General features: G+C 42.0%; 1 protein-coding gene across 2 annotated transcripts in view; it reads right to left on the minus strand.

The window, feature by feature from the left end:
- The window catches only part of DOCK5 (dedicator of cytokinesis 5), an 85,486-nt gene that overhangs the window by 42,624 nt on the left and 15,872 nt on the right, over nt 1-26,990 (minus strand). For both annotated transcript variants that reach the window (XR_010074000.1, XM_063358574.1), the window contains exons 2-20: nt 25,419-25,502; nt 18,439-18,479; nt 17,460-17,515; nt 16,531-16,627; nt 12,564-12,712; nt 11,589-11,724; nt 11,283-11,440; nt 10,503-10,584; nt 9,594-9,723; nt 8,834-8,906; nt 6,719-6,861; nt 5,954-6,079; nt 5,285-5,409; nt 4,805-4,903; nt 4,581-4,653; nt 3,618-3,721; nt 2,753-2,945; nt 1,236-1,333; nt 188-277 (exon numbers count right to left, since the gene is read on the minus strand). Coding sequence is in view for 1 of the 2 variants with exons in the window: in XM_063358574.1 (XP_063214644.1) it covers nt 188-277; nt 1,236-1,333; nt 2,753-2,945; nt 3,618-3,721; nt 4,581-4,653; nt 4,805-4,903; nt 5,285-5,409; nt 5,954-6,079; nt 6,719-6,861; nt 8,834-8,906; nt 9,594-9,723; nt 10,503-10,584; nt 11,283-11,440; nt 11,589-11,724; nt 12,564-12,712; nt 16,531-16,627; nt 17,460-17,515; nt 18,439-18,479; nt 25,419-25,502 (2,057 nt within the window). In the remaining variant the exon portion in view is untranslated. The remainder of the gene's footprint in view (nt 1-187; nt 278-1,235; nt 1,334-2,752; nt 2,946-3,617; nt 3,722-4,580; nt 4,654-4,804; nt 4,904-5,284; nt 5,410-5,953; nt 6,080-6,718; nt 6,862-8,833; nt 8,907-9,593; nt 9,724-10,502; nt 10,585-11,282; nt 11,441-11,588; nt 11,725-12,563; nt 12,713-16,530; nt 16,628-17,459; nt 17,516-18,438; nt 18,480-25,418; nt 25,503-26,990) is intronic.

The following is a 26,990-nucleotide window of genomic DNA, read 5'->3' on the forward strand; positions in this document are numbered from 1 at the left end:
CTGTGGTTACTGAAAACCTCAATGAGTATCTCAGTGTGAGCTCCTGAAAATGCCTTAAGAAGTGTTTAAATATAATTTATTTCTCAGAGCAAAATAGCAATCACTCATCTAACGGGGGCACCAGAAACAGACTGAAAATGTGGCTGAAAAAAAAATACTCTAAATCCACAAGCGAAGACTCACTCACCAGTGCATCAAACACAAGGAAGTCATAGGTTTCATTTTCTGACATTTCCATCATTATGTTGAAAAGTGCATCAAGGGTGTCTTGCAAAAACTAGAGGGGGGAAAAAAGAATAGTAAAAGGGTGGGAAAAGACAACTGCTTCTGGAATCCTGCACAAGAGCCTACTTTTTTGGATCCTTTTTCCCCTTCCGGCCTAGCCCAGTTGAACTGTAAAAGCTGTCCATGAAAGAACATTTAAAAAGGGATCTAAGTCCTGTATTAATTCACATGCTTGTCATGATCACCACGCTATTCTCCCTCCCTATAGCAAGGAAGATCTTTTCTTACCAGCTCTAAATGGCCCCGCTTTTCTGTCCTATTGCCTTTTTACCTAGCAAGAGACCTACTGAATACACTGAATTCTGTCCATATAGTTTAAGCTTGCACTGGGACAAATCAACCCCGTACACTGTGCTAAGGCATGAGATTTTACAGGATGACCGGTTTGCAATGACACAGAATTTACTTTAGTTGTTCAGCAGTTAAGTAAAACCATGCCCTTGCATAATCCCAAAAGATCCACACTTGGAACCCCACAGGATGCCTCGCCTCCTAAATCCTTCAGCAGAGTACTTTCTGTGGCACTTCCCCACATGTCAGGTCTATTCCTCACAATACTCTGACTATAAGCTCTTTGGGCCTCCTCTGCACTCTCTTCCCAGATCCACAGCATGTCCCTGTTCACAAAGGAGGCCCAGGGCCACTACTGAAAATTCAAAGTAAGGCTTTGAATGTATCTTGTATTTCCTAAGGAGACAGGGGAAAATAAAGTCACCACTATCTCCCTGATCCTGGTAACATTTAACTTCTGGAATTCCGGTGAATTCCACTAATGAGAGCTCTTGGGCCAAAGTATACCTTTTGTTCTCCTGCAGCTCAGCAGCTAGAACAGCCTCTCCTGGCCTATACAGTGAGCTTTTGGGTACAACACAATTACAACCCTTCAAGGTCAACACCAAGCACATACTTAAGTGTTTGCATAACAAGGAGACTCAAATCTCTATGCATACCTTTACAATTTCTCCTCCTTCCACCTCCATTAGCTTCCTCAGGTTGTGAGCTATGTTCTGAGAGTTAGAACGCCAGTTCAACAAACCCAGCAGGTCAACTAGCAAGGACAGAACACCAGCAATTAGAATCAGATTGTAACAATGCAGCTGACTTAACGGCTGCAGAACAATACAGAACAAGTACTAGAGGTTATTTTTAGAATCAGCTTACAAGGAAAAGTCACACTGAGGTACAGAATATAATCTTGAAATGGTTCTTTTGTCTTGGCAAGAAAGTTAAGTTTTGCTAGAATGGAAACCCTGGTGTAATTTGATAACGCAAGGCATTTGGTAGACAATTTTGCAGGCTTCTCATTCACTCAAGAGAAGGCATCTCAAGCTAGGAATTTCATTACCGTGCATAGCTTTTCTTACTAAAGCTTGTGTTTACTTTAGAGCAGCCTCTTGGAGATGGTTCTTAAAGTTAAAATTGAAACCTCTTGTTTAAATGACATTAAGCTGCAGAGCTGTTTATCACAGTTCTGGGACATCCCAGGACCTCAAGTTTATTTACAAACTACAGCTGAAGCTTTTAAAGGAGTCTGTCAGGTTTCACACTCATCTTCCACGACAATGAAATATGTACATATCGTCTCTGTTCTGAAACTAAATTCATTTTGTGTCTTCAGATGTAAGAATACCTGTAAAACTTAACAGCCGTGACAAAGAATGCCACATTCAGAAACAGAGGTTACTGCAGGAGGGCAGAACGATGCAAACATGCTTGGCCTGCACATCGGACAGGATAACGGAAGTCAGGTTCAGTCCCCACGCACATGGATGTATCAGTACGGCACTGACCTGACGCTAACTGGCCAAGCTCAAACTGCGACAGAAGAGCTCATGCCCATCTCCCAGCAGCTACACAGCTACACCGTGATGGAGCCACAGCTGGTGTCATTATCACGTGCTTCTTCCCCAAAGCCAGAGAGTACATTATACCCAGAGCCTTCCAGAGCTACTGGAAATCTCACATCATTTACCAACGCCTACTGCGTTCATTCACATACATACACCGTCCTTCATTTTGAGCACTTTGGCAGCATGCAGAGCGGAATTAATGCATAACAGCACCCTGAAGAGCTCAGTTCTAACTAACTGCTACATTCTTAACAGGCAGAGGAAAGAAAATAATTAACCTTAAACATAAAGGATTCTGAAAACACATATACACCATCACTGACAGGTGACATTTCTATACACGCCAACAAACCTGTTAGATTTAACATTGGTAGTTTGGATAAAATATTCACGTGGCATGGTATCTAGTGGTTTCATAAACCTCTGTAGCTTGTACTGGCAACATGATGCCGACAATGCTGGGATTGGGCTGCCATTGACACACCAAACAGCAAGATTACAGCTAAAGCGCTCTGCCCACACGTGCTGCAGTGCCAAAAAAAAATTGCATAAAGAAAGCGCCCTCTTTACTTCAAATATACAGCACGATGCCGCTAGGCTGCTACTGCAAGACCTACCATTCTGGGTAAGTTTGGTGGAGCAGATCAAAGTGGCAATCTGGAAGCTGTCTTTTGTACTGTCTTTAGTGGGTGTGAAGTTGGCTAGATGGTGCAGATTTTTCCCAGAGGGGGCCTCCTTCTCTTCCATCTCGGTTTTGGTACAAGGAAGAGTTAAATAGCATTTAGCATCTTCCATTTTCTTGTTATCACCCTGTTGGTTGAACACAGCAAAGACAAGGGTTATCTCACACCCAGCACACCTCAGCTGACCTCCTGCCGTTCTCCTCTGCAGACACTTCAACGCCGGGACAGCACAGAGGGCTTTAAACACCTTTTTATGTCTATTGTTGTTTACTCACATCGTCTGTTTGGGTCTCTAACTTTAGGGAACAGAAGCTGCCCATACTGCCAATGAACTAACCTCTTTTCAGAGTGATTCAAGCCATAGAGTTTGGGAGGGTTTTTTCCCCACACCCCTCATTTCATAGCTTTCTACTGCAATCAATTAACTTTTTCCTCTCACTGTGATTAAAGACACCAGGTCTTTTTCACCATCGCACACTGATCCCTCCAAAGCAGGCGTTCACCAGGCCTGTTTGCTGAATGCTGTCTAGGTGAATGATATTAGAGGAAAAATGCTCTATACAGATACATACAAAGATGTACCAGATTTGTGTACTTGCAGTCAGAAAACCCACCAGTGAGAGCAGAGCTGAGGGTGACTTATTAAAAAAAAATAAATAAAAAAAATGACTGTCCTATTATCCTAGAAGAATTACTAAAAATCTCTGCAATTATGATGTTTACATTGCTACGAAAAAAGTCAGCCAAGAGTTGTTTTGATTAGTTAAACGAAAGTGAAGACTGCCAACGCCCAAGCTACCTTATAAACAATCAAATTGTGTTTGCCATCTTGCAGTGTGGTTCCATCTGCATTCATCAACTTCACAAAGCCCATGCCAAAAGCTCTCTCAGACTTATCCCTAGCTGCAAACAGAAAGAAAAATCTTTATTAGGAATGACTTATTTATGCCCATGTTATTCATAATGCAGCTCTCTAACTACATGCAGCTTCTTCTTTATTTAATAACATCACACAGTAACGTGACGGAGCTAGCAAACTTTATGACCCACAGTAGAAAGAGCTCTACCTCTTTCCCTCTCATCTCAAGGCACTCAGCAGGTACCTGCCACTACACAGAAAAACATCCTCTGACGCATCTCTCGCCACACAATTTTAGTGGTTAATTGTGCTGCTAGGTGGACATGCATAATTGTATACATATTCTGGTTGGGATTTTACAAATCTGCTTGCGATGTGGAGGTATCCTGCATCTCCCAGGTAACTGAAGAGAATTTTTTTTGAGAGCCTTTCAAGGGGCTTAGTCTCACATTATTGATCTTGTTTCAGGGCTCTGAAGTCTTTTGATGAAACTTCTGGCTCTAACTTTCTCATTAGCCTTTCATTAACCTAATTAGAAATCCTCCTATAGGAAGACCATTAGAAACCCACCAGGCTTTGCACTGAATTTTGGGAAGGCCTTGAAATAAATTAAAACCAACACTATACACTGAGAAGCCGAAGCAGCAATAAGCATTGACAATTGTCTTTCAAGGGGGCTAACATGTTGCTCCCTATCTAATTTCAGTTGTAGAACAAAACCAGCACCAAACTTTTTTTTAAGGCTGTGAAAAGTTTAAATTCTTTTTCTTTGCTTGCAAGAAAATCCCCAACGCTGGAAATAAGTAGAAATGCAAGCACTACGCCTTTGGTGGCTACTTGGAACATCTCAAAGAGAGCAGGAAGAACACAGTACTCCTGCGGATCTTCTTTTCTGATACTTACACTCCTGTGATGACCGATGACGGAAAGTGAATCTTAAATGGCAACGACTGACTTCTTCTATTGCAATGGACACCTGCAGATGATAGCACAATGAAAAACGCAGCACCAGCATTCTCTATCTCCGGTCAATTTACAGGACATTCTGTTACTGATGCATCTACTGATTTTAAATTAGTTCTGTTTTCTACACAAAGGAAGGGAGACTATAAATTACACACTCCTACCTTTACAGTTTCATACCAGCACGGTTGCTTGACTTGATAATAAACAACAGACTTATATTCGGAGACACCTTCATAACCAGCACCAGGATGGATAGCTTTCTTTGGACAAAAAGACAAGGGGATGGGGGAAAATGAAAAGGTAAGGTCTGGAATAAAAGCAAGAAGTATTCTGAGTCAGGAATTTTCAGAGCATCTAACTGTCAGAGTTACTCGAAGTCTATGCCTCCCAGTCAAGGGAACTCAATGCATGTCACCTGTAAAACCATGTTATACAGAATCTTTAAAGATCTGCTCACACCTCTTATTAATTTAAGAAAAATAAACAGTGATTATTCAAATCTGGCCGCTGAGATCACCCATAATATCTCTTGGTCATTATCACACAGTTCTTGCATACAGTTGCTAAATAAGATCCTACAGACCGAAGCTATCATCTAGCAAGCACAGCAGCCTTGTGACCTCCTGCAAAGGCCATCGTACCTCTTGGAGATTGCCATCTTCATCGTGTACAGACATGGTGACTTCCACATTCTTGGGAGTCTTCTTCTTCCCTTTGTCAAACTCCCCTTGTATCAGGGTGACGTAGATATCATTTCGAACATCACCTAAAATTCATAGTGCTTAATGAGTCGGTTTTCCTCATACAGACAGTTTCACAGGTTAACATTTAACACCCTTGGGCACCACGTTATCCTTATCTTCCTCTTAGCCTTTACTGATACCAGCTAATCAATGACACCCAACATCACACCATTTCATTTTCATCTCAAATTATACAAAATCTTTTAAAATGTACAGTTCTCCTTTTTATAAACCTCTGTCTTTAACTTTTTTTTTTTTAACGTAATGAGCTCTATAGGGCTAAATCCACTTTGAATGGATTAAATAGAGCAGGGTCAAACCTATATGGAACAAAAATGTCTCTTTGACTAAACAGAAATTTTCTTCCTAAAACTACACACACTATCATTTTTAAAGGAAGCTTATGTTTTTATCTCTTTAACAAGAAACAAAAGATCAGCTGGAAACGTCAAGAAAAATGAAAACGAGTTTTCAGATAGCTTTAAAATAAACCTGTTCATACCAGAAATTCTAGAATTTCAACTGGCTCTTTCACCCCACGGAAGTGGGGAGGCATATGGGACCTACCAGGAAGGATTATCTCAGGGAATCCCATTTTGCGAGCCACAGCAGTTGATCTGTCTACAAGGTGGGAAAAATCCTTTTGCACCTGTGCTAGATCGCCAGGAAGCAGTTTCAGGGAGACCCAAAGACCTAAGAAAAGAAAGGTAACACTTGTTTACTGAAAAAAAAAAGTACAAAACCATGAAATTTAAGCCTAAGCTTAACAGAAAACTGTTTCTTTATGTGATCTCCATGCAAAAATGCCTTAAATATCCCAAGCTGGCTCTCACTCGCCCAGTTCTCTACCTCCCTGATGCTGAATAAGACCTTAGTTGGCAAGTAGGTCCTCTGCAGTAAGACACAAACTTTCCGAGATGAATCCTCCAGTGTATTTGAGTAAAGGCCAGACACACAAGCAAGAGCAGAAGAATCCTGAATAACGCAGTTTAAACCCAAAGCCATTTAGAGTATGCAACCAGCCATGTTCACTTACAAGTATTTTATGTCCATATAAACAGTTTTATCTTAAAAATATTACATGACTAGCAAGCAAGTCACCACCTAGGGAAGCTCTTTTCATACAAGTAAGAACAGCTCCTGTTTTTATCTTTTTTTTTTTTCTAGCTCCCAATCTGCTGGAGTGACACCATTACAAAGACCATACGTTTGGCTCAGGGAAGGTTGGAAACTCCTGTAAGCCTTTCACAAGCCATTTATTTTCCTCTGTAAGCAAGGGGAATCCTTCCCCGCACCAGTTTTTCACATTAGCTTCTTGCCCAGCTGCTGTACCTTGCCCTTTATGATTCACTTCCTTTGCAGCGATGACTTTGTTGAAGACAGAAGTGAGGGGCTCATTTTCTCCGATCACATGGGAAGTTATCAGTGGGGACATGATTAGCTGTCGCTGTCTGATGTATGTTTCCATGGCAATCCTGAGAAGAACAACAATAGAGACCGGGAAGCACACAAACATCAAATATGTGCTCTGCATGAAGAAGGCTGGCCAACAGCTGACTGTTTTCCAAAGAAATTTTTTTTTTTTTTAAAGGATTCCACAGGAATATTTTTTTTGTTTTCACCTGCACAAACCCAATGGAAATACATTTAAACTCGCATACTAGGAAGTACATCACAGTGCTAGCTCAGCTTTAGGATAAGGACATGGACCTGTTGGAGTGGGTCCGGCGGAGGGCCACAAAGATGATCCGAGGGCTGGAGCCCCTCTGCTGGGGGGACAGGCTGAGAGAGCTGGGGGGGGTTCAGCCTGGAGAAGAGAAGGCTCCGGGGAGACCTTGGAGCCCCTTCCAGTCCCTAAAGGGGCTCCAGGAAAGCTGGGGAGGGGCTGTTTGCAAGGGCATGGAGCGATAGGCTGAGGGGCAAAGGTTTAAACTAGAGCAGGGCAGGTTTAGATGAGCCATTGGGAAGAAGTTCTTTCCACTGAGGGTGGTGAGACACTGGCCCAGGTTGCCCAGAGAGGGGGTGGAGGCCCCATCCCTGGAGACATTCAAGGCCAGGCTGGATGAGGCTCTGACCGACCTGATCTAGTTGTGGATGTCCCTGCTGACTGCAGGGGGGTTGGACTAGCTGGCCTTTAGAGGTCCCTTCCAACCCAACGCATCCTGTGATTCTGTAAGTAACACTGACCTAAAGACTCCATGACTATGTTTGTAACATACTGAAATATCAGCCTTCAGGACAACCATAAACAAACCCAGCTCTGTTTTGCTCTTGTTCCCCATCCACAGGCCTCCCTCCAGACCCATGAGAACACGCCCAGCTCTGGGCCACCACGCAGGAACAGCTCAGCACCCAGGGCTTTGCACTCCTGTCAGATGAGCTGAACCCTGTCTTCAGGCGTGCCTCAGAGCTGCCCCTAAGAGCGTACTGGTAAGTTAACATAACTAACGACTGCTGTGAGATCACACAAATGATGAACTTATCCCTGGTCACAAATACATCTACTGAGCTTTGGATCTTGAACCCGACTTCAGTCCTGAATTTACCCCATCAATAATGAACCAAAGCACATACAGAGAGATGTCTCCACAGGCTCCCCATCCTTGTAGAGATGTCCAGATTTGGACCTAGACTCAGCCCCATTAGAACAGAAGAAAAATAACAAAAAAAGAACATATAAAGTAGCAGACTAACATTACTCTGCAAAGAAAAAGACCTTCTTTCCAGCCTTTCAGGCCCTGAAAGGGTAGGTGAAAAAAAAAAAAAAAACAACCCCAAACGCCACACAACTTCCCCTGAAAATACCTTGTAATAACATATGGCTACACCAAATGGATTGCTATATTTAGGACTGTAACAACATGGCTGAGTCTACCCAAACAAGCTTCATTTCAGTAACTGTAATGTGCTGAAAAAGCAATCAGAGAGCAGGCAGAACACACAAGTCTAACTAGCAACACAGAAATGCAAAACACATTGGGGCTTCCATTTCTTTCCCAGGAAGAAGGAGAAATCGCAGAGGGTACCGCAGAGGGTACCGCACAACAGTGACAAGGAGCTGTGTTCTCTATGCTCAGGTGTTTCTAAAAATCTTGCCTCTCAAGCCCCTAATAGTTTTGAAGGTCACATCCCCCGGACCCCACAACACTATTTTGCACTGTGCTCCTCTTTCTTACCTCAGATGATATGGGCACCAAGCAATTTCACCTGCATTGCCAAAACTCCCCAGGCAATTTAGCCTATCATACAGACATGTAAATCAAGGGGAACAAAGGCTTCAGAGGACGGAAAAATCTTTTCCTTCAAAGAGCTGACTACTGCCATAAACTAATCTATTTGTAGAGACCTTGGTACGCTGCCAGGCTCCCATACAAATTTGTCCTTCTCCAAAGGACAACTACTTTAAATAAGCCAGATATGCGATGAACTCTGAAGTCCAGTACTTACTGCTGAAATGGAATAAAATGCTGCTTTTCCTCATCGTCCACCTTTCCATGTATGATGTCAGTTATGTCCATCACTGCAACAGCACAAGTTCATCACATAGTTTTACCAAGTTGCTAAAAAATACAAAGAGAGCTTTCCCCTGCCAGAATGGAAACAACAGTCGCTTATCTGGGGCCAGTGCCCCTCATGACAGCCACAGAGAGCACCACTCTCAACTTCACTTTTTAAACAGTGGCGTTTCATTGATGCTCAAGTCAGCCTATGGGAGTGAATGTGAATATACTCTCTGATAAAAAACAGCTGGGACTCGGGCATATCAAGGCAAAGAAATTACACTCAGATTTCAAATGCTGATTGTCTTGAAATTGTTTTCCACCGCAAATTTCAAGGAAGTCTCTTCACAAGAGATCACAGGAATTGAACAGGAATTGGATGTGTTCACCAAGGCTCCTTTAAATACTCCAGCTTTATCCCATTAGTCACGAGGAGCAAATCCCTCTTTGATAAAGATCTGAAAAAGTCTACTGCACTGATGGTAGTGCGTCATCTTTTCAGGGGGTGACAAAACAAAAAGTGAACAATAACATACAACTTCCATTAAAAGGTCTCAAAGGGGTACTATGTGCAGCTCAGCATCAGCATCTCCGTTTGGAAGCCAGAGATGGCTGGAATGGAAATACAGCATGTATTTCCCAATTCCTAGCCCCCTGTCCCAGCCACGGGGCCGTGCTGTTTCCTCCATGGATTGAAGGTGCCATACCTGCCACACCAAAGGGCCTCCGGAGTCCACAGGTATGTTTCTTCCCATCTTTCAGCTCCATATGCCCCACCCTCACGATCTGACACACCAAGCTGATTTTCGGTCTGATCAAGTCAGAACTGCTTAAATCCTAGCAATGATTTAAAATAAAGTTATATCAATCTGCTTTATGAAAGGAAGAGACGACAACAGAGAGAGTAAGACTTTTGTGTTAGACTGTACACACATATAAAAGGAAATTATTTTTTTTAAAAGAGTAAAACCTGTTCCCTTTGAGCCCTAGTGGAAAAAAAACACAAACCCAAAACTAAAAAACACTACCAATTTCCACACAGCTTTTATAAACATCCCACTACGCTTTGATAACACAGCCCAGCAACAGTACTGAAAGGAGAGTAAATGATGTTAATTGCCAAAGTAGTAAATCCTGATGACCAGGCAATTAGTTTTGTGCCACCTTTGCCGCTTGTCAGAAGTTATACCACTCATGTGCAATTCTTCCATTAATATCTTGTTACAAATAACTAACACAGAAAAGGATCATCAAAGCAACGAACAAAGTCAAACAACTATGATCTCAAGCCTAGACTTTCGGTACAGTTAGGCTCCACAGAGAAGTGTCTAATAAGATTTTCAGAAACGTCTGGGTAAACAACATCCACCGACAGTACTATTGCTAAATAATCCCCCTTTACTACTGCTTTGGACTGACAGACAAGAAGATTACTTTTCAGCAGCATTCCTCTGAGGCTGCCTACAACACCTTAAGTGTCCATGAAAACACCCCCAAGGGCCATACGTGACCCCTCCCTGCTGCATGAGGAGAGGGAAGGGGAGAGGGAAAGAACCCAAAACTCAAATGTCTGCAGCACAGGGAAGAATTTCCAGGACATAAATACAATAACTTACAGTAAAGACTGCTTGAAGATTATTTAGTTTCTCAATTTCTTTAGGCATCCCATTACTGCCCCAACGAACCAGGTAATTTTCGCTGCAAATAAAGGAAGGGGGGAAAATAAATAAATCAACACTTGACATTCCCATCACCTGGGCAAAAGCTCAAAAGCGTTTTGATCTTTCAGAATATTTGAAAAATTCTGCCAAAATCTTCTATCGCGAAGTGATTCTGAAGTGACTCATTTCAGTGATGGCAGAAGGCAGGCACAATGTGATGGGTGCCCTCAGTCTGTCCCTGCGGAACTCTGACTGCGTATCCACACCTGATAAGGTCAGCGATGGAGACAGAGGGTGCCTGACACATACAGGCTTCCTTGATAAAGTTCTTCATCTCTTCTCCTACCAGTACAAGATCCCCAACTCCTAGGTGTGAGCATGCACTGACTTGACAGCAAACATCATGCATATACATGATTTGACAGCACGCAATTAATCAAATGCATCAAGTCTAGTGACAACAGTAGGGGAATTTAAGAGCATAAAAAGACAATATGTGATTTTGACTAATGTATTACAGAAATGCCAGCTCTAAGAAGAGGAGTGCATGGGCTCAGAACCTTGACTTCCTATCTCATCTGAAATTAAATAACCCCCTTCCGAATCACCTCTGGGGCAGCAACCAATAGAACTGAAAAACTTATCTGCTGGATCTTCCTTTCTAGCTTCTGCTGGCTTCTTTAGAATGACCACCGTGACGACTAAATTGCTTATGCACCAACAAAAAAACCCTACCTGATGAATTTGGAGAGATCAGGATCATAGAGGCTCATTAACAGCTCTGCATCTTCCCCAATATTGCAGACAAAATTCTTGAAGTTTACATACAGGCTGTATGTATGTGTTGTGTTGAATATTGGCTGCCCTCGGAGGTCCAAATTCTGTTGCAGGGACTGCAAAGGAAGAGAGTACTCCCATTAAAAACAAACACAGAAGAATTTAGTTCTGCTGCCAAAGCAGCACAATATCCTTAAGAGGCACGTACAAATACAGTGGGTACTAGTTACTTGAAGACAAAAAAGACGGTGACAAGAGACGTACCTTCTCTTCCTGGATTCTTTCATCAATCCTTTTGGATGCAGTTTCATGGGACTTGAAGAGAGAGATTGTGCTGGTTTCATCTGGGTCCAAGATGTTCCCATTGTCATCTCGTACAACCAGGTCCAAACCTAGGATCCTGAGCAGCATGCAAGTCACGAGGATAAAAGCAGCAACACAATATTTAAGAAGGTGACTGAAAGAGCACAAACCACAGATCAAACTGTGGACGGCACTATGCACCCAATGCACACTAACTCCATTCCATGTAACAACCACATTGCTGGTTTTCCTGTCCTGAAATACTTATCTCTCACTCCTCATTTTCCCATTAAAGAGAAAAATAATTAGTCAAGTAATGTAATTCTAAAATGACATCTTCTTTGTTCTTGCTTAAAGTTTGTGGTTTTTTAAAGGTACGTATATCTATCAGGCTTATGGATTATGGCTAATTATTGTTCTTCGCCATAAGCTTTCTTCTTAATTGACTCATTTGACCTGAATCAAGTCTGACAGGCAGATAAACGAGTTCTGGAGACAATCCCTGTTCTGTACCAACCAATGAAAGGTGGACTTTTGGTGGCCTATAGAGTTGTATCACGCAGTTGCTGATAAAGCAGTTTAGTTCATAACCAGCATCCAAGTCCTGGCTCCAGCTAGCCAGGCACAAGTTGTGCTCCATGGGAAAAACGATCATGTGCCAGCATTTCTGCAGAATTAAGACAGGTAAGGTTTCCTGCCAAGTCAAAGAGATTGCTGGCATATGAAGAACCAACTGCTACATGCCCACCTGCCAGGCTAGCCACATTCTGATGGGGACTGAAAGCTGTAATTATCCCCTTTCCAAGGAAAAATGTAAAGCCTAATTCAGTGTTCCCCTTGCACCGTCATTTACACCATTTTCTATTAATCGTCATCTAGAGCCTTTACTGGGATTTGGGATTGTCCCCTACCTTCAAGACACAGTTTGGAGTTTACCTGTTGCCATAGTCAATCTTAGCAGTGACTTTCTTCTTTAGCTCAGCCAGCTCATCTTTGGGAAGCGTCCCGGACAGTATCTGTGACCGCCACTCTATCAGGCTGTAAGTCATTTGTTGAACATGCCGAAACTGCGTTGTCTTGTTATCCTACAGGAAAAAAGGGACATTTTTAAGCCAGTGATAGCCTGAAAACAATGAGCTCACTAAGCTTTCTGAAATGTACTCAACTGAATCTACCATGTAAATTGTATTTAACTAAAAATATCTGAGAAACTGGCACCATATGACACTACAAGATTAGACCCACGGAACAAATTCTACACTGCCAAGGTTTAAGCGTCTCAAGATCTGGGGTCTTCACCATTTCCTCAAGACATTATTTCAGAAAAACGTCACAGACAAAAAAATAGACTCCTGGTGTTTTCCAGCACTTAAACTGCTGTGATGGGTGCTTTTTATACATATACAGGACAGAGAGATGATGTGAAGTGACTGCAGTTGTGTTCTGGCAGATTGAGACAGGAATGCCGACCTAATACACAAAGGCCCTTTCTCCTTCCCTCTGTCACTCTCAGAATGGGACACTGGGCAAGTCATTTTTTTTTAATCCATGATTCTCATTTGTTTCGCCTATTTAGATTGTAAGACTCTGAGGCAAAAAAAAAAACCCCAAACTTTATTTGCTTTTCAAAGTCTAAAGGCGACACCAAAACATAAATAATGACAGATGATCAACGCTGAAGCCAACACAGGCTTTTTCTCATGTCTGTTTCTCCTATAGTTTTCACCAGCCTAAAGAACTCTTCAGCCTCTTTGCTACGTATAGAAAAGGTCTCTTGTCACCAGAATACAACATTTACAACATGAACAACATGAACAACATGGTGAATTGGAATCTCTGCCCTCACCACTGCTTACGGTGTTAGCAATTATGTTTTAAAGCCAGAACACTAAGTGAAATGAGTCCATTTTCACGGCTGCCTATGCTCTTATCTTGTCCCATCATACACTCAAAATCCTTTATATTAAAAAAAGGAATAGCAACAAAATGCAGTGATATCTGTGATACGCTGCTTCCCTGCCAGTACGCATATTATACTTCAAGGTTCCTATTCTACCCGCTGGTAACTCACGCATGGGTTGCCATGTCCACGTGTGATCTCTAGACAAGAGTTTCATGGAAATCAGAGTAGCTCTGTGGAAACACAACAACTTCTCTGGCTGGCGTCTATCAGCAAATAAAGCTGAAGATTATCTGCTCTTCAGAGCACTCATTTTTGTTTACGTTCGTACAGAACTTAATACAACGCTGTCCTGACTCATCCCATGCTTTTAAGCACCACCCCAGCAGTGGCTGCTCAGAACCCATCCTGCCAGAGGTCGTCCAAAACTGCAATAAAAGTATCACGTCTGGACACCAGACTATTGTCCCAATCTACTTGCTCGAGTCTGCTGCAGTTACTGCATTTTCATCTTTTGCAATGAATGCAGCATCTGTAATTACAAAGCACTGACTGAACAGGACATCAAAAGCTGCTTCGTGAAGAGCTTCCTCCTGCTATTTCTACTGTTATCATCTTTAATTAATGAAAATACTTCTCATGCTACTTACTGGTTCCACCCTAATAAAATTAGTCACACACCTATACACCTCTTTCCTATAGTTTCAGGTTCCAAGGCTGACGCTGTAATTAAAAAGTGAATACCTATGTGGTAACCTACCCTATTTGTAGCAGTATGTGCTTAGATAAGTAATTAAGCCTTTAAAAGCACGAGCTACACAATTTATACCATCCAAAAGGGAAGCCAGGCCCCACCCTCTCTGTACCACTGCACGGCGAGCCAGTCACTAGGATGGTCCTGACTCACACCGAGTGTCGAGTGCCGCTCATTTTCAGAGGGAAGTGCCACAAATCCAAGGATATTAAACTTTAATCTACTGGGGCAAAGTTTATGGTTATGCAGCTCCAAAATGAGCGTCAAGAGGCTTTTGACTACATCTCATCCAACAGCTAGTGGGAACTGGCCAATGGTGTATTGCTGGTACGTGCAGGCAGCAGCTGACGAGCGTCAGTTCTCTGTGCCGAAGCTGTTAATGTTTAACCGTGAACCCCAACTGCTGCCACACAGCAGAAAGAGAGACTCGGTTCCATTATTTCCCCATTCTGGTCTCTGCGAAGAACACGAATTATATAAACTACTCATGATTTGCCCCCTGAGAACACAAATCTAAAGGGAGTTATAAATAGCCATCTTCCTTTTGATCTGGGGAACGTGAAGGGGCTGACGGAAGCTAGATGAGTCTTTCAGTTCCTATAGGGAAGATATTAGAGGCATATTTAGTAAACAAAGAAAAAAGTGTGTTCTCAACTTGCGTTAAAATAATGGCAAAGAGAAGGCAACTTGGGTTAGCTTTCAGGGAAATGCAGCGCAGACCCGAACTCGAGTTAGCTAGAGCTGTTATCTCTACAGCTGTTTACATTAGCTAACTCTTATTAACTGAATGAAGTTAAAAACTCTCACCCATTTTTATATTTCTTTTGCAGTGGAGATATACCCACTGGTGCAATGCTTGCTGAAAAACACAGAAATTAAAGAAGTGAAATGAAATGCTGCCAAAGAAAAAAAATCTCCTGTATTTCCTTTTTCTCCTCAAATACCTCCTTCCTCCTTTAGTGCCTTTTTTTTTTTCTTTTTATACATACTACAGGGGAAAATAAAATAAACTCAAATCCATTTCAAACCACAACATTTTCCAAGACTATTTTAAGACTTATGTTGGTTAAGCACAGGAACATGAAAGATTTCTGCTCTTAAGAAAAATAGATTCTGAGGCTAAGATCCTGAAGTTATTCAGAAAAAAAAAAAAAAGAGCCAGGAACAAAACTCTCTTTTCACACAGTAATAACGTCACATACAGCCTCTCATTAAATTAAGAGGGTGGAACAAATTCTTGTGGTTTCGTGGTGCACAAACAAAACGTACTTGTGGCCTGGTGAAATTTCCAATAGGAGAACTTGCTCTGGATAAACTGAATGGCTAGAGCTAATTTCAAACCATTCTCTCATCTTAATTAAAGTCTCAGAGCACACAGTATGCAGGCTGAACTTGGTACTAACAAAAAAAAAAAATCAAGTTTGACTCTTTTTAATGTGCCTTAATAATCACCTTTGAAAGAAGGCAATTCATTGTGAACTCCAGTTGTGTTTCTTTGAGCAAGAATGCGCCTACCTCAGCAAACCCACCAAATCCATGCATTACCTTGGCTTCTGACTTTTCCGAGGTGGCTATCACATGGCCAAGCTACTAAACAGATTCAGTAGATGAGAGCGCTCTCCCCTGCCCTACTGAGAACTAAATATGGGACTTCTAAGAAGTCAAATCTTCCCCATAACACACGGCCCTAATTCCCTTCCCATCCTTTGTCTATCTTGCCTGTAGAGCTGGCGTGAGGATCAACTGTTCTATTAAGTACCTACAAAACTTCTAAAAAATCCAGGGTTCACACTTGTTAAAGGTTCTGTTAAAACACCATCATGGTTTCTCGCACAACTTTCTGACACAGCTGAGATATTTTGCCCTCATACAGGACAGATCACGACAGGCAAAGCAGGAACACTTACTTGACTAGTGAACTGTGACTCACACGCAGCCCCAACCAGCTGACACGATGCTGAGCGTGACTTGTGCCAGTCAATGCTTCATCACTGCTGTGTCATCACACGATTATTCAAGAACAGCGAACACTGTAGCCTGGACTAAACCGCAGTTCTGTCTGTGATCACGCACCCCATTCAGTCGAGAACAGAACATTCTTAACCTCTCTTAAGACCAACTTTACAATATGGTTCGTTAAACAATTCTGCAAAACCTTCTATTCAAAGTCTTAAAGAGCCCTGCAAAAAGCCCAGTCGCGTCTCATCTCAGGTCATTTAATAAAATACCAACCACTGAAAAAAACTCACCACATATAACTTGTGCCAGATAACTGCCCACTCCCTCAGGGTAGAAGTGAGTTCTTGTCCGAGGGGCAATTCACTTGGAATCACTGTTTCATGTTGTCTAGAGAAAAAAGGAGAAAACAGAAAAAAGGTATTAAAACTTAGTAGTAAACATCCTTTTTTGATAAATATGTAAATGGAAATTTCAGAGGGCTTGATAATCACACAATTCACTCACACACGATGCCAAGATTCTTAAGTTGTTCAATTGGTTCTCCAACACATACATGCACATTCATCATCCGTTTTTAATGCAAACGCGTTTCAAGTTTCTTTCAGTCTTGTTCTTCTCAATGGATCTGTTCCAGAAACATGCTAAATAGACAGGAATTACATTTGGAAGAGTCACCGCTTCCAACGGTAACTTGGCTACAGCTCTTCAAAAAAAAAAAAAAAAAGTAAAAAAGTACTTTCTAAAGTGTCTTCCTTTGCAACTGCTGTTTTCCTCTCACTACAACGATCACAGAATCAGCTCTAAGAATCAAATGAGGAGTCATTTCCTTAAATGTTTTCCAAGGCAGGAAGGAATCCACACTCCTGCTGGCTACTTGGCTGCGAGCGGGAGTGTGTTATGACTTGCAGGAGTCCCCAGAGGAGCTAAATGTAACTTGATTGACCTGCCTCGCTACTAACTTGTCTAGCAGAGCTTTCTTATTTTTGCAAATAGTATTCTCCTGCACCTATGCCTGCAACTGTTTTGGTGTGTGCAATGCTCTGAAAAAAAGCAGTTCTGCAGCTCTAGAAGTCTCGCACAGGTGGCGCGTCCTGCTGCACGCACAGACCAGCAGCATTCATCACAACCACCACTACTTCAGTTGATTTTTTACTTGCTTGTTTTTAAATGAAACAGCATCCCATTGGTTTTGCTACCATCCCAAGAAGTGCCAACCTACCCCCGGTCCTTCACGATCGCCTCTTTTAAATGGATATATGTTTCTGGGAAAATGCCCTGAAAATAAATTCAGAAATAAAATAAATCACACAGTAGGATATGACATGACAAAAATGCATTCAACAAAGCAGGGGAAACGGGTAAGAGCACGATCAGCAGAACAGTAACTGTGACTGATGTTTACTGTTTACCTATGACAGAAACGTGTCAGGTCCACCAGTCCCAGTATCACAGGAAAAAGGAGCGTAAGGAGCGTCAGGCTGCATGCCTGAGCACTATATTTGATCTTAGCACCTCAGAGAAGTCAATTCTTTGTTTCACTGTAATGACATTTGCCAAGTTGCCCTGGGTTCTCCAAAAAACCTCACACACTTCACAACATTTGTAGGAATTCATCAGTCCCAAGTTTCCTTTATTTAACAGAAACCTTCTAGGAGTGCTTCAATCCTTTTCTATTTTCTTTTCATTCCCCTTTACGCCTGAAAGTGGAGACTACGAAGGATGTTACCACATTAGAGGTGCCAGGATTCCTATGGGAAACCAGATTTCCATGCAGTTTTCAGATTGGTTTCACAAACCTCAAGTTTGGCTGACATCCACACATGCATAATTTTTGGAGTATTTTCCAAGCCAAATCAAAACTCTGATCTTACCATTACATATAACTAATGCTGGACATGTACAGGCCCAAGACCATAATAATAAAGCAATAAGCTAGCATATGCAGATATGCACGAGTCAATTTTACTAGTTCAAATGACATTACACATGCTTACAATGGAGGAGTAGCCACTTAATGGTTCTGAAACGTTTAGCTCAAGGGCATTTATTTCTATCGCTAAGGAAAAGGACGCAGGGATCAGGAGCCCTGCACAATATTAAGACAAGAAATGCAGCAGAAGCACAGCAGATTATGGCACCAGATGGGGTCTGACAAGGTGTGAAATAAAAATTAGTTACTGCAAAAAGTGAGGTCATACCTTCTTAGACTTATTTCGGAGTGTGTATCCTCGGTACCAGCCTGTCAAAGGGAAATAAAAATTATTTTTTTTCCCCTCTCTACAGCAATTAAATACACGTCGTCATTCTCACCACGTTTCTACAACATAAATCTACTGATCTTGCTCATTTGAGATCTGCTGTCGTGAAGCCACCTCTGCTGTTTGCGGGTGGCTCGGTTCCGAGGAGCAGGGCAGAAGGTGTCTCTTCCCACCACGAGCTGACACCCGCACTCCACTCCGCACTCCCATTAGGGTTGTACGGGGAGGCCCCAATGGAAAAGCAGGCCACCCCGTGCTATACATTTTGAAAGTCACAATCCTTGCCCCATAAACCTTACAAGTTATATACACAGCACAGAAGTACTGCTACGAGCACCTGTCCGACGAGGCAGACACACAGCCACGCACGCACAACTACCAGCCTGAGGCCATACAGCATCTATCCGGCAGAGAGAAATCAAGTGTCCCAAGTCCAATTCCAAACCATTCCTTCACAATTTTCTTTTCTATGAAGTGCATTTTCATTCAAATCATCTTATAGATTGCGGTTGAATTCCACCTTGTGTAGGTTCTTTATTTTCTTCTGTGACTCAGTCTAAAGCTTTCCTTCTAAGGAAGGCTCAAAGAAAATGTTTTATTAGATAAGGTAAAAAAACCAAACCCAACTCTGAACTGCCTGGCCTGGTACAGGTATTGTTTCTCTATATTATCTTGACAAGATCTAGTAAAGTATAAGATCCAAAGTAATAACTGTGATCCCCAAGACTCAGAAGCATGTGTCACTGTCAGATGTACATTTGTTCTCTCTTCAGCACCTGGGTTTGACGAGTATTTTGATTTCAAGGTCACTGAAATGCAAGGGTATGAAAAAAAACCTGCTGTACTTCTCATGTCCTGAAGCGAGCCTGGCTCAATGAGCAGCCAGGAGAGAAGCACGGCTGTGGGCAAGTCACCCCCAGTCTTCTTCCACCGCCTCCGAACGGGGTTTTCTCTCACACTCCCACCTTCATCATCGGTCTCGGCTGTGTGAGATCAAGCGCTCTTTCACTGCGTGCCTCCTCCCTGCCATAACCAACAGTTTCCATCACCTTTGGTCCTCCTGAAGTTACAGGAGTGGAAATAACAAACTAAACATTTCAGATGAAGAATCTGCTCCGTTTGAAATGCTGATGTGCACCGATAACGTCCCTTGTATTGTTCTGGGATAGGACTCACGCTTTCTCACTGACTCTTACCACTAAAAACATCACTCCAAATGCCGAGACACTCTGCAATCCCAGCTCTCAATTAACCACCTTAATTAACCTAGAGCTCCAGCTTTTGACTCTTTTCCTAAGGTTCTACTGGCACTGAAAGCGCAAACTCTGACTCTACCTCTTCGCAAACCTGAAGGGTGTAGATTACGGTCTACAGTGCGCAAATGATGTCCAGAGCTATCAAGACAGACATCGCTGATCCAAGATGATTACTTTCAGCCGAGTGGCAGAGGGAGCAGCGTCAGGAAGGCAAAGGGATTTAGAGGAATAATCATGCAAAGAAGAGAGGATGGGAGGGCGGGCTTTGGTGTTTGTTTGTTTGTTTGTTTGTTTGTTTTTCCTCTTTTTTCCCCTCCAATAGATGATGGTCCATGAAGAACCATAGGTCTGAAACCCCCTCAACTATAAATTAGAGCTTAGGATGGGGTTTTTGTTTTGTCAGGGGTAGGGATGTGTGTGTGTGTGTGTGTGTGTGTGGTTGTGGTTGCTTTGTTTTGGGTTTGGTTTTGGTTTTTTTTCGTTTTTTTTTTTTATTTTTAAGCACAGTTTTGTCCCCTTTCTCGAGCAATGAGAACATGAATCAACTTGACCACATAATCCCCGATATTCCAGTAGTAAATTAAGAGGAAAGAAGAAATTCCATTCCTTCCACAGGATGAAGATAGGATTATACATCGATCATGGACCAATGGATAAGGTACTGGATTAGGGATGAGAAGATTTAGGTTCTATTTTTACCCAAGTTGTAATTAATTGAATGGTCAAGTACAAATTCTTTAGGGTGTGATACAAAGCTCATGGAAGTATTTTCCCAGTGGTTTCAATTCCAGTTGACGCAGTCTCTCAACCTTTCTACACCACAGCTTCCTCATATTTAAAATGGCTTCTTGGCATTAACCATATTCCTGTAAAATATTTTGCAATCATTGCATAAAAGCATGTTCTATATTATTATGCAAAACTATTTCAGCAAGCATCTCATGCAACTTTTTCAGAATTCTGCTCCAATTTTCAATAATCTTATTCATCATTTTAAAAGGAACTAAAGCTTTCGGCAGAGGTCAATTGATTACTTGATTTCTTCTTTAAAGAAAAGAAAAAATCTGCTTAAAGCTTCAGAGGAACGATAGACTATAAGTGTGTCTCTTGAGTATTTTCTCCAAGCAGAGATGTGCTAAATGGAGAAAGGCTTTTCAGTTGAAGACGACATGGCAAATTTCAGCTACTACAACACACTTTCAAACCGAAGTCCGGTCAAGAACGTAAGGATAGCGGACTGAGTCTCACAAAGAGATATCGTAAAGGTTTGGGGTGTGTTCTGTTATGGAACACAGGTCCTCAGTTTTACCTTTCATTAAATGGATTTTATGCACTACATAAAAGATCAGAAAAATCCAAGAAAAAATTACTCAAATTACTATAGTTTAGACAACTAAAAGTTATATGCAGTGATGCAATGCCAGACCACATGCTTAACCACAAGGTCTCTGTTCCTCTTCCACTGTCGCGTACCGGCTCTCGGTACCACAACCCACACTGCTGCACTGCACCAAAATAAAAGAAGGGATTGCTTCATTTACCTACAGTGGTCAGAGACAAGATAAATACTGAAACCAGGAACAAATTCAATGTAAACGTATTTTCACCAGGAGAAGAAACTGATTGGAATCACAGTACGTGGGCACACATTCCTTATATCCACAATTTGGCTATTTCCCACAGCTTGCAGGAAAGAATAATATATGCTGCAGATTAGAAGAGATGCCCCTAAACAGAAATGTATCCTCCCCAGCTCACTCCTCAAGGACAGCCTCCCAGAGAGTAAGTAAATCCTGCGCTGAAGCAGCCTTCAAACCATCGGACACGGCAAGTTTCCTTCTTTGTTTGGATTCTGCAGCATATGCCCAGTCTTGACAGTATTTGGTAAACAACAGGATAAGCACGCACTGCTTATCTTATTATCAACTGGAAAAAGTAATTTTATACCAAGTCTTCATGCCTTTCTGCAACCAGGCAGTCAACCAGAGAAAGGACGAAAAAAATACCTTGCTTTGCAGTTTTTAGGAGTCTATCATGACCAAGACACCTGAACTAACAAACTCATGCTTTGCAGAGGGTATACGTGTGTTTATTTTAAAGGGAAGGTAAGTCTAAGGAAACTGGTATCCTCCACATCTTTATGTATAACAAATACACCATGGCATTTCAAAGCATGCCTGAAGCCCAACTAAGACATTTCAAAAGTTATTTAAAATCAGTCTCAAAGCAAAACACTGAACGTGCAAATTTAGTCCCTACCTGCAGCACAAACCCCACTTACAACTGCACGTCATGGCAACGTGACAAGGATGCAGCGTGCCACAAATCTTCATTTTCCTGGACTGAAGGAAGTGCTGCACCATCTGGACTATGGAGTTATTCAACCCTACAGCAAACAGCTCTCAGATTGTCCCTGTACGGATTCAAGCTGCATTAGACATCAGCACATCACAGCTTGTACCAGAAACATTTGAAACCTTTAGTTCAAACTGCTCAGCCTGTGGTTTCAGCTCTGATGACCTTCACTTACATGTCACATACTTTGCCCAAGCTGAAGTTCCCACTTACAGGGATGATCGCCCTTTGACGATCCTTGACATAGGCAAGTGCGGTCCGGCACTGCGAACACACATCTACCACGTTATCACTCCCTTATCTTCTTTTGTGCACTCACAATCCCAGCCTAACTGTGTTGTTGTAACTGGGACTTACAAAACATTAGGCAAAGCATCTGTTTAGAGCATGGGAAGAGAAAGGTTTACTAACAGGAGTGTGATGCCGGAGTCTCACCCCAAATCTGGCCAACTTTCCAAGGACTTCCAGCCTTTGCAACAGGCCTCTAACTCCTGATAGCGTGTGCTAGCATAGATGATCGGGGATTTTGCAATTTAGAGGTGCTTCCTCTCCTTGTGAGAGACTTGTGCGTCAGCAGCACCTGACTGCAGGCAGACACCTTGTGAGAAACTCCAGTCTGTGGCAAAGCCACTTCACACGAGGAGTCTTCATAGCACAGAGGCCTGCACCAAACTGCACCCATACCTTCTGGCTTGCACTTTAATTCACTTTATTGCTCTTTGCTTCTCACACACCTCCCCCCGTGGCTTAGCTGTATCAATGTTATGCCTCAGAGCTATTCAGCCAGTTGAGAGTCAGATAACATTTATTGTTAACACCAAACCCCAGCCCAAGCTTCACCCCTGCTGCCTCGCCGTCAAGGAACAAACCGTGCACTTCAGTTCTTACAGACAGAGCGGAGCCAGCCGCAGCCCCAGATGCAGAATACAAAGAGCTTTCAAGTGAAGGCTGCTTGAGACACAGAGAGCCTTCACTGAACACGGCTGGGGAAAGAAAACCTGCCGACTTCGACCAGAAGGAAAGAGGAGGCATGTTCTAGATCACGCACAGAGTGGGAAGCGAACTGTGATGCCACAGCCCTGAGAACCTTCTGGTAACTCACAGAAGATGCTCCTGTGCATCCTGAGGTAGGGAACAACAGCAAGGAGCAAGATCTTTCAAGTGGCTAATACCCTTACAAGAACCTCCGGCCAATCCTGCAAAAAAAAAACCAAACCAATCCTTAATTCCCTAAAGAATGTTACCGATAGCCCACAGAACGCCCTCAGCCAGGAGCTGCAGGGATAACTCACACCGACTGAAAGAAAGACTTCACAGGGCATCTCTGAGCCTTTCTTCTTGCAAAGCCAACACCCTGGTTAAATAGAACCTTTTTCTAAATTGAGACTTGGGTATCCAGATAAGAACAGCGATTAGTGGAACAAAAAAACCACTTTTATCAGACTGGAGTTGTATTTGTAAGTATACATCATTAGCATGAGAAGAAACAGAAAAGGCTTCTTGTGAGAACACTGATTCTCAAAAACACAACCCACAGATGTCTGGAAACAAAGCTGAAAGCTGACGTCCCGAAAGAAAAATAGATACAATAAGACATGAGAATTTTCTCCCAAGCAGAAAGAATATCAGAATTTGGAGTTTCTAAGATGAATTCATGGGAAGACAGACCAGACCTGCAGCAGAGTTACCACCTCAGAGACAATCTGCATCTTTTCCTTTAGATCCACAAATGTCTGGCCTGAATTTTTGGCTGCTCTTTCCAGGAGAAGTATTTCGTTGTGCTGCAGGAATTCCTCGGTGCCTCTAGTCACAAACAAGGATGCCATGCTGATGGCTCAGGCTATGAAAACAATCAAAACACATTCACTTTCCCAAACAATTTACAATCAATCCTCTCAGGCTGAAGTTCCAAAGTGGGACGTACAGGTAAGAAAGGGATGCCATTTGGGTATTCATTTCCTATTCTTGACTGTCTCTGTTCAACAGCTGATTACAGACCAAGCAGGAGGACTACACAATGATGCTGCTTTAAACAAAGAGAAAGAAATAACCAACAGTTTTGGGAGTACAAGATGCATCCTCTTCATGAGGGCAGTTCTCATCCTCACTCTCTCTTCCTTGTGTCTTTTTGCAAAACCAGTTCGCAAAGCAGCACTATTACAGAGGGGTTTTTTCCCCATTTCTCCCTCCCTCTCTCTCCCCCTGCCAAACACACTCACCACTACCACGCACATCAGTGTAAAAGCACACATCAGCAACACAATCTGCTGGGACGTGTAGGAACTGGCTGGCTGTGTCCAATGTCAAGGGCAAAGGGAAGTGGAAAGACACCAACTGGCTAAGAACAAACCGCTGAACAAGCAGCTCGCCCTTCCCAGCACAGACGCTACAGAGTTCTTGTACACTGAGTCTTTTTCAAGCTGACGCTGCTTGTGAAAGTGGATTTATACTTTGGAAAGAGAATTTAGATTTTGGAGAGCCTCCCAAATGAAGCAGTGACTACTACATTCTTTAAAAGAATTAAATGGCCGTGTTCCATTCTTAATATTGAAATCTTCATTAAACAGTCTAGTTTAATAAGTAGATATGAAACAGACAAGTGTAATTTTCATATTGTTTAAAATTGGAATTTTGTTTTCCTTTCTGCAAGATGTTTTACATTAAAGTATGTATTATGAAAAACTTCCCAGTAAACTACTGGGAGAAACAGCCTAAAAAGGGCATGGAAGCTCTGTAACTGAAGGCTTTTTAAAACACATAATGCCAATTTGCGATATTAAGGCTTAAAGCAACATTACTTTTGAAACAATTAGGCCTGCCCTCTCCTTTTCTTTCATCCACTGCCTCTGTTGTCTCAGATCAAAGAACTAATGCAGGTTAAAAGCTACTTTTTAAAAAATTATTATTATTTTCCAGCTGGATCAGTTCGTCACATGACTACACAACCGCTTGGCCTGGCACAAGGAGGAGCCAAGGTAAATAGGTGTGGTGTGAAAACAGGAATAAACAGCCAGAAGTGTTTCTTTCTCTTGCAGTGCTGCCTCCAGATACTACTAAAACTTACCATGACAAACCTCTGCCAGAAACGGTATAGATATGATTGCCGCTTCTGTATTTTATGCGTTTTTAATACAGATTTAAGAGTAAAGTGCACACAGCAAACACGACTGAGCAAGCTTTCTGCTTTTGGACATACCAGAGGATGAAATTCTAGACCTGAAATTTGCATTATTTAAAAAAATATGTATTTTGATTTGTTGTATTTACTTCTAAAAACTGCAAAGTACTGGGAAGTGATCTGCAACCTACCTTCATACATCTCCAAAATGTGGACAGTATCGCCAACTTGCAAGGAGAGCTCCACATCTTGGACAGCATCGTAATTGTATATTGCTGAAAAAGGGAAGAGGCAAGAGACAAAGATGAAAAACACAATCACGAAAGCTGTGAGGTTTTCAGATTTTGAAATCTGGTATCGTGGCACCTGTCAAAGGCAGAACATGATTTTGAAAAAGCACTATAAAGTTACTAAGCTATCCTGTGCATATAATACACCGGAAAAGTATGTAGCTTATGTATTTCCAGATTCTATCATTGGTTCCTGCAAGGATAAAAAACATTATTCTTAACAGCCAACGAAGTTTGTCTTTCACTTTTAAGAACGCAGATCTGGGACGCTCTGTTAAGAAGCTGCATCTTCCCACTTTACTGACAACCTGCCCAGCAAAGGTCACTCTTACCCCAGGCAGGGGTTATGGATCAATTAGGTAATTGTCATTTTTTATTAGTGTTTCACAGGACTAACTGCAATGTAGCACTCACAAGCACCGGAAAAAATACATAAATTCGGTGTCATAAGAAAAAAATGCCACTATTCTATATTAAATGCCTTGAACTATTTGCTACTAAAGGCTCTTTCCAGACAAGAGCTATCTTAGCATGAAAACTTGAGATTCTCTGCAAATTTAATCCCTACCAAAGGCAAAGCTAATCAGAATGCTTATCGGATTTCCAGTGGGAATAGGATTAAGCCCAGAAGACCAGGCTTCTAAACTGCCTTTTCTCTGGAACTTTCTTGAGATGCCCAATTTCACCAGGCAAAGCAGAAGAGCTCCTTTGAGCTGCCGAAGGCTTGTCAAGCCAAGAATGTTTAATCTGAATTTGTTTTCAAACCAATGTGAGCACAAAGACATAATGCAGTCAGGAAAATGCTTTGGCTCAATGAATTGATCGGCTAAATCAGAACCACTCCCATACCAAAATGATATTATCTTATGTATTTATTTAAAACACTGGTTTAAGTGCAGATTGCATCTTGAATGCAGCAACGTAGTCTTCTCACACACATAAGTGTCACATTTAAGTCTCCATATCTGTTCCCCGAGAAAATGTATTCGTGAAGTAAGCCCAATGTTTATTTTTACAGAGAAGGGAAATAAATCATGCAAACATTTTCAGGGGGGCTTTGGGAAAATTTTTCAGAGGGTTTGTATTTGAAGAACTCTCTCTGAAAATTAACTAAATAAAAAGAATTGAGCTCCTATATCAGGAAATTCGCATCAAATGCCTATCATTTCCGTCAAGATGAGGTATATTGCATCCTGGCAAGCATCCAGAATAAGCAAATGACTGTGGCTTACCACACCGGAAATTATTTCACATATACTAGCTTTCTTTAAAATATTGTAACTATAAATAATCCAACAGAAGTAGGCAGGGAATGTGAATTCCCTGCAGTATCTGAAATAGACCCTGATCACAAACAGATACTTATTTTCCGATGCTGCAGGGGCACCGTTTGTTCACGGTGGCCCGAATTCATGCCTACCGTAACTTCAGTGCCTGCAGAGACACACACACAGGACGTATGGAATATCTGAC

Source organism: Chroicocephalus ridibundus, chromosome 23 (genome assembly GCF_963924245.1).
Source record: "Chroicocephalus ridibundus chromosome 23, bChrRid1.1, whole genome shotgun sequence".
Lineage (NCBI taxonomy): Eukaryota > Metazoa > Chordata > Aves > Charadriiformes > Laridae > Chroicocephalus > Chroicocephalus ridibundus.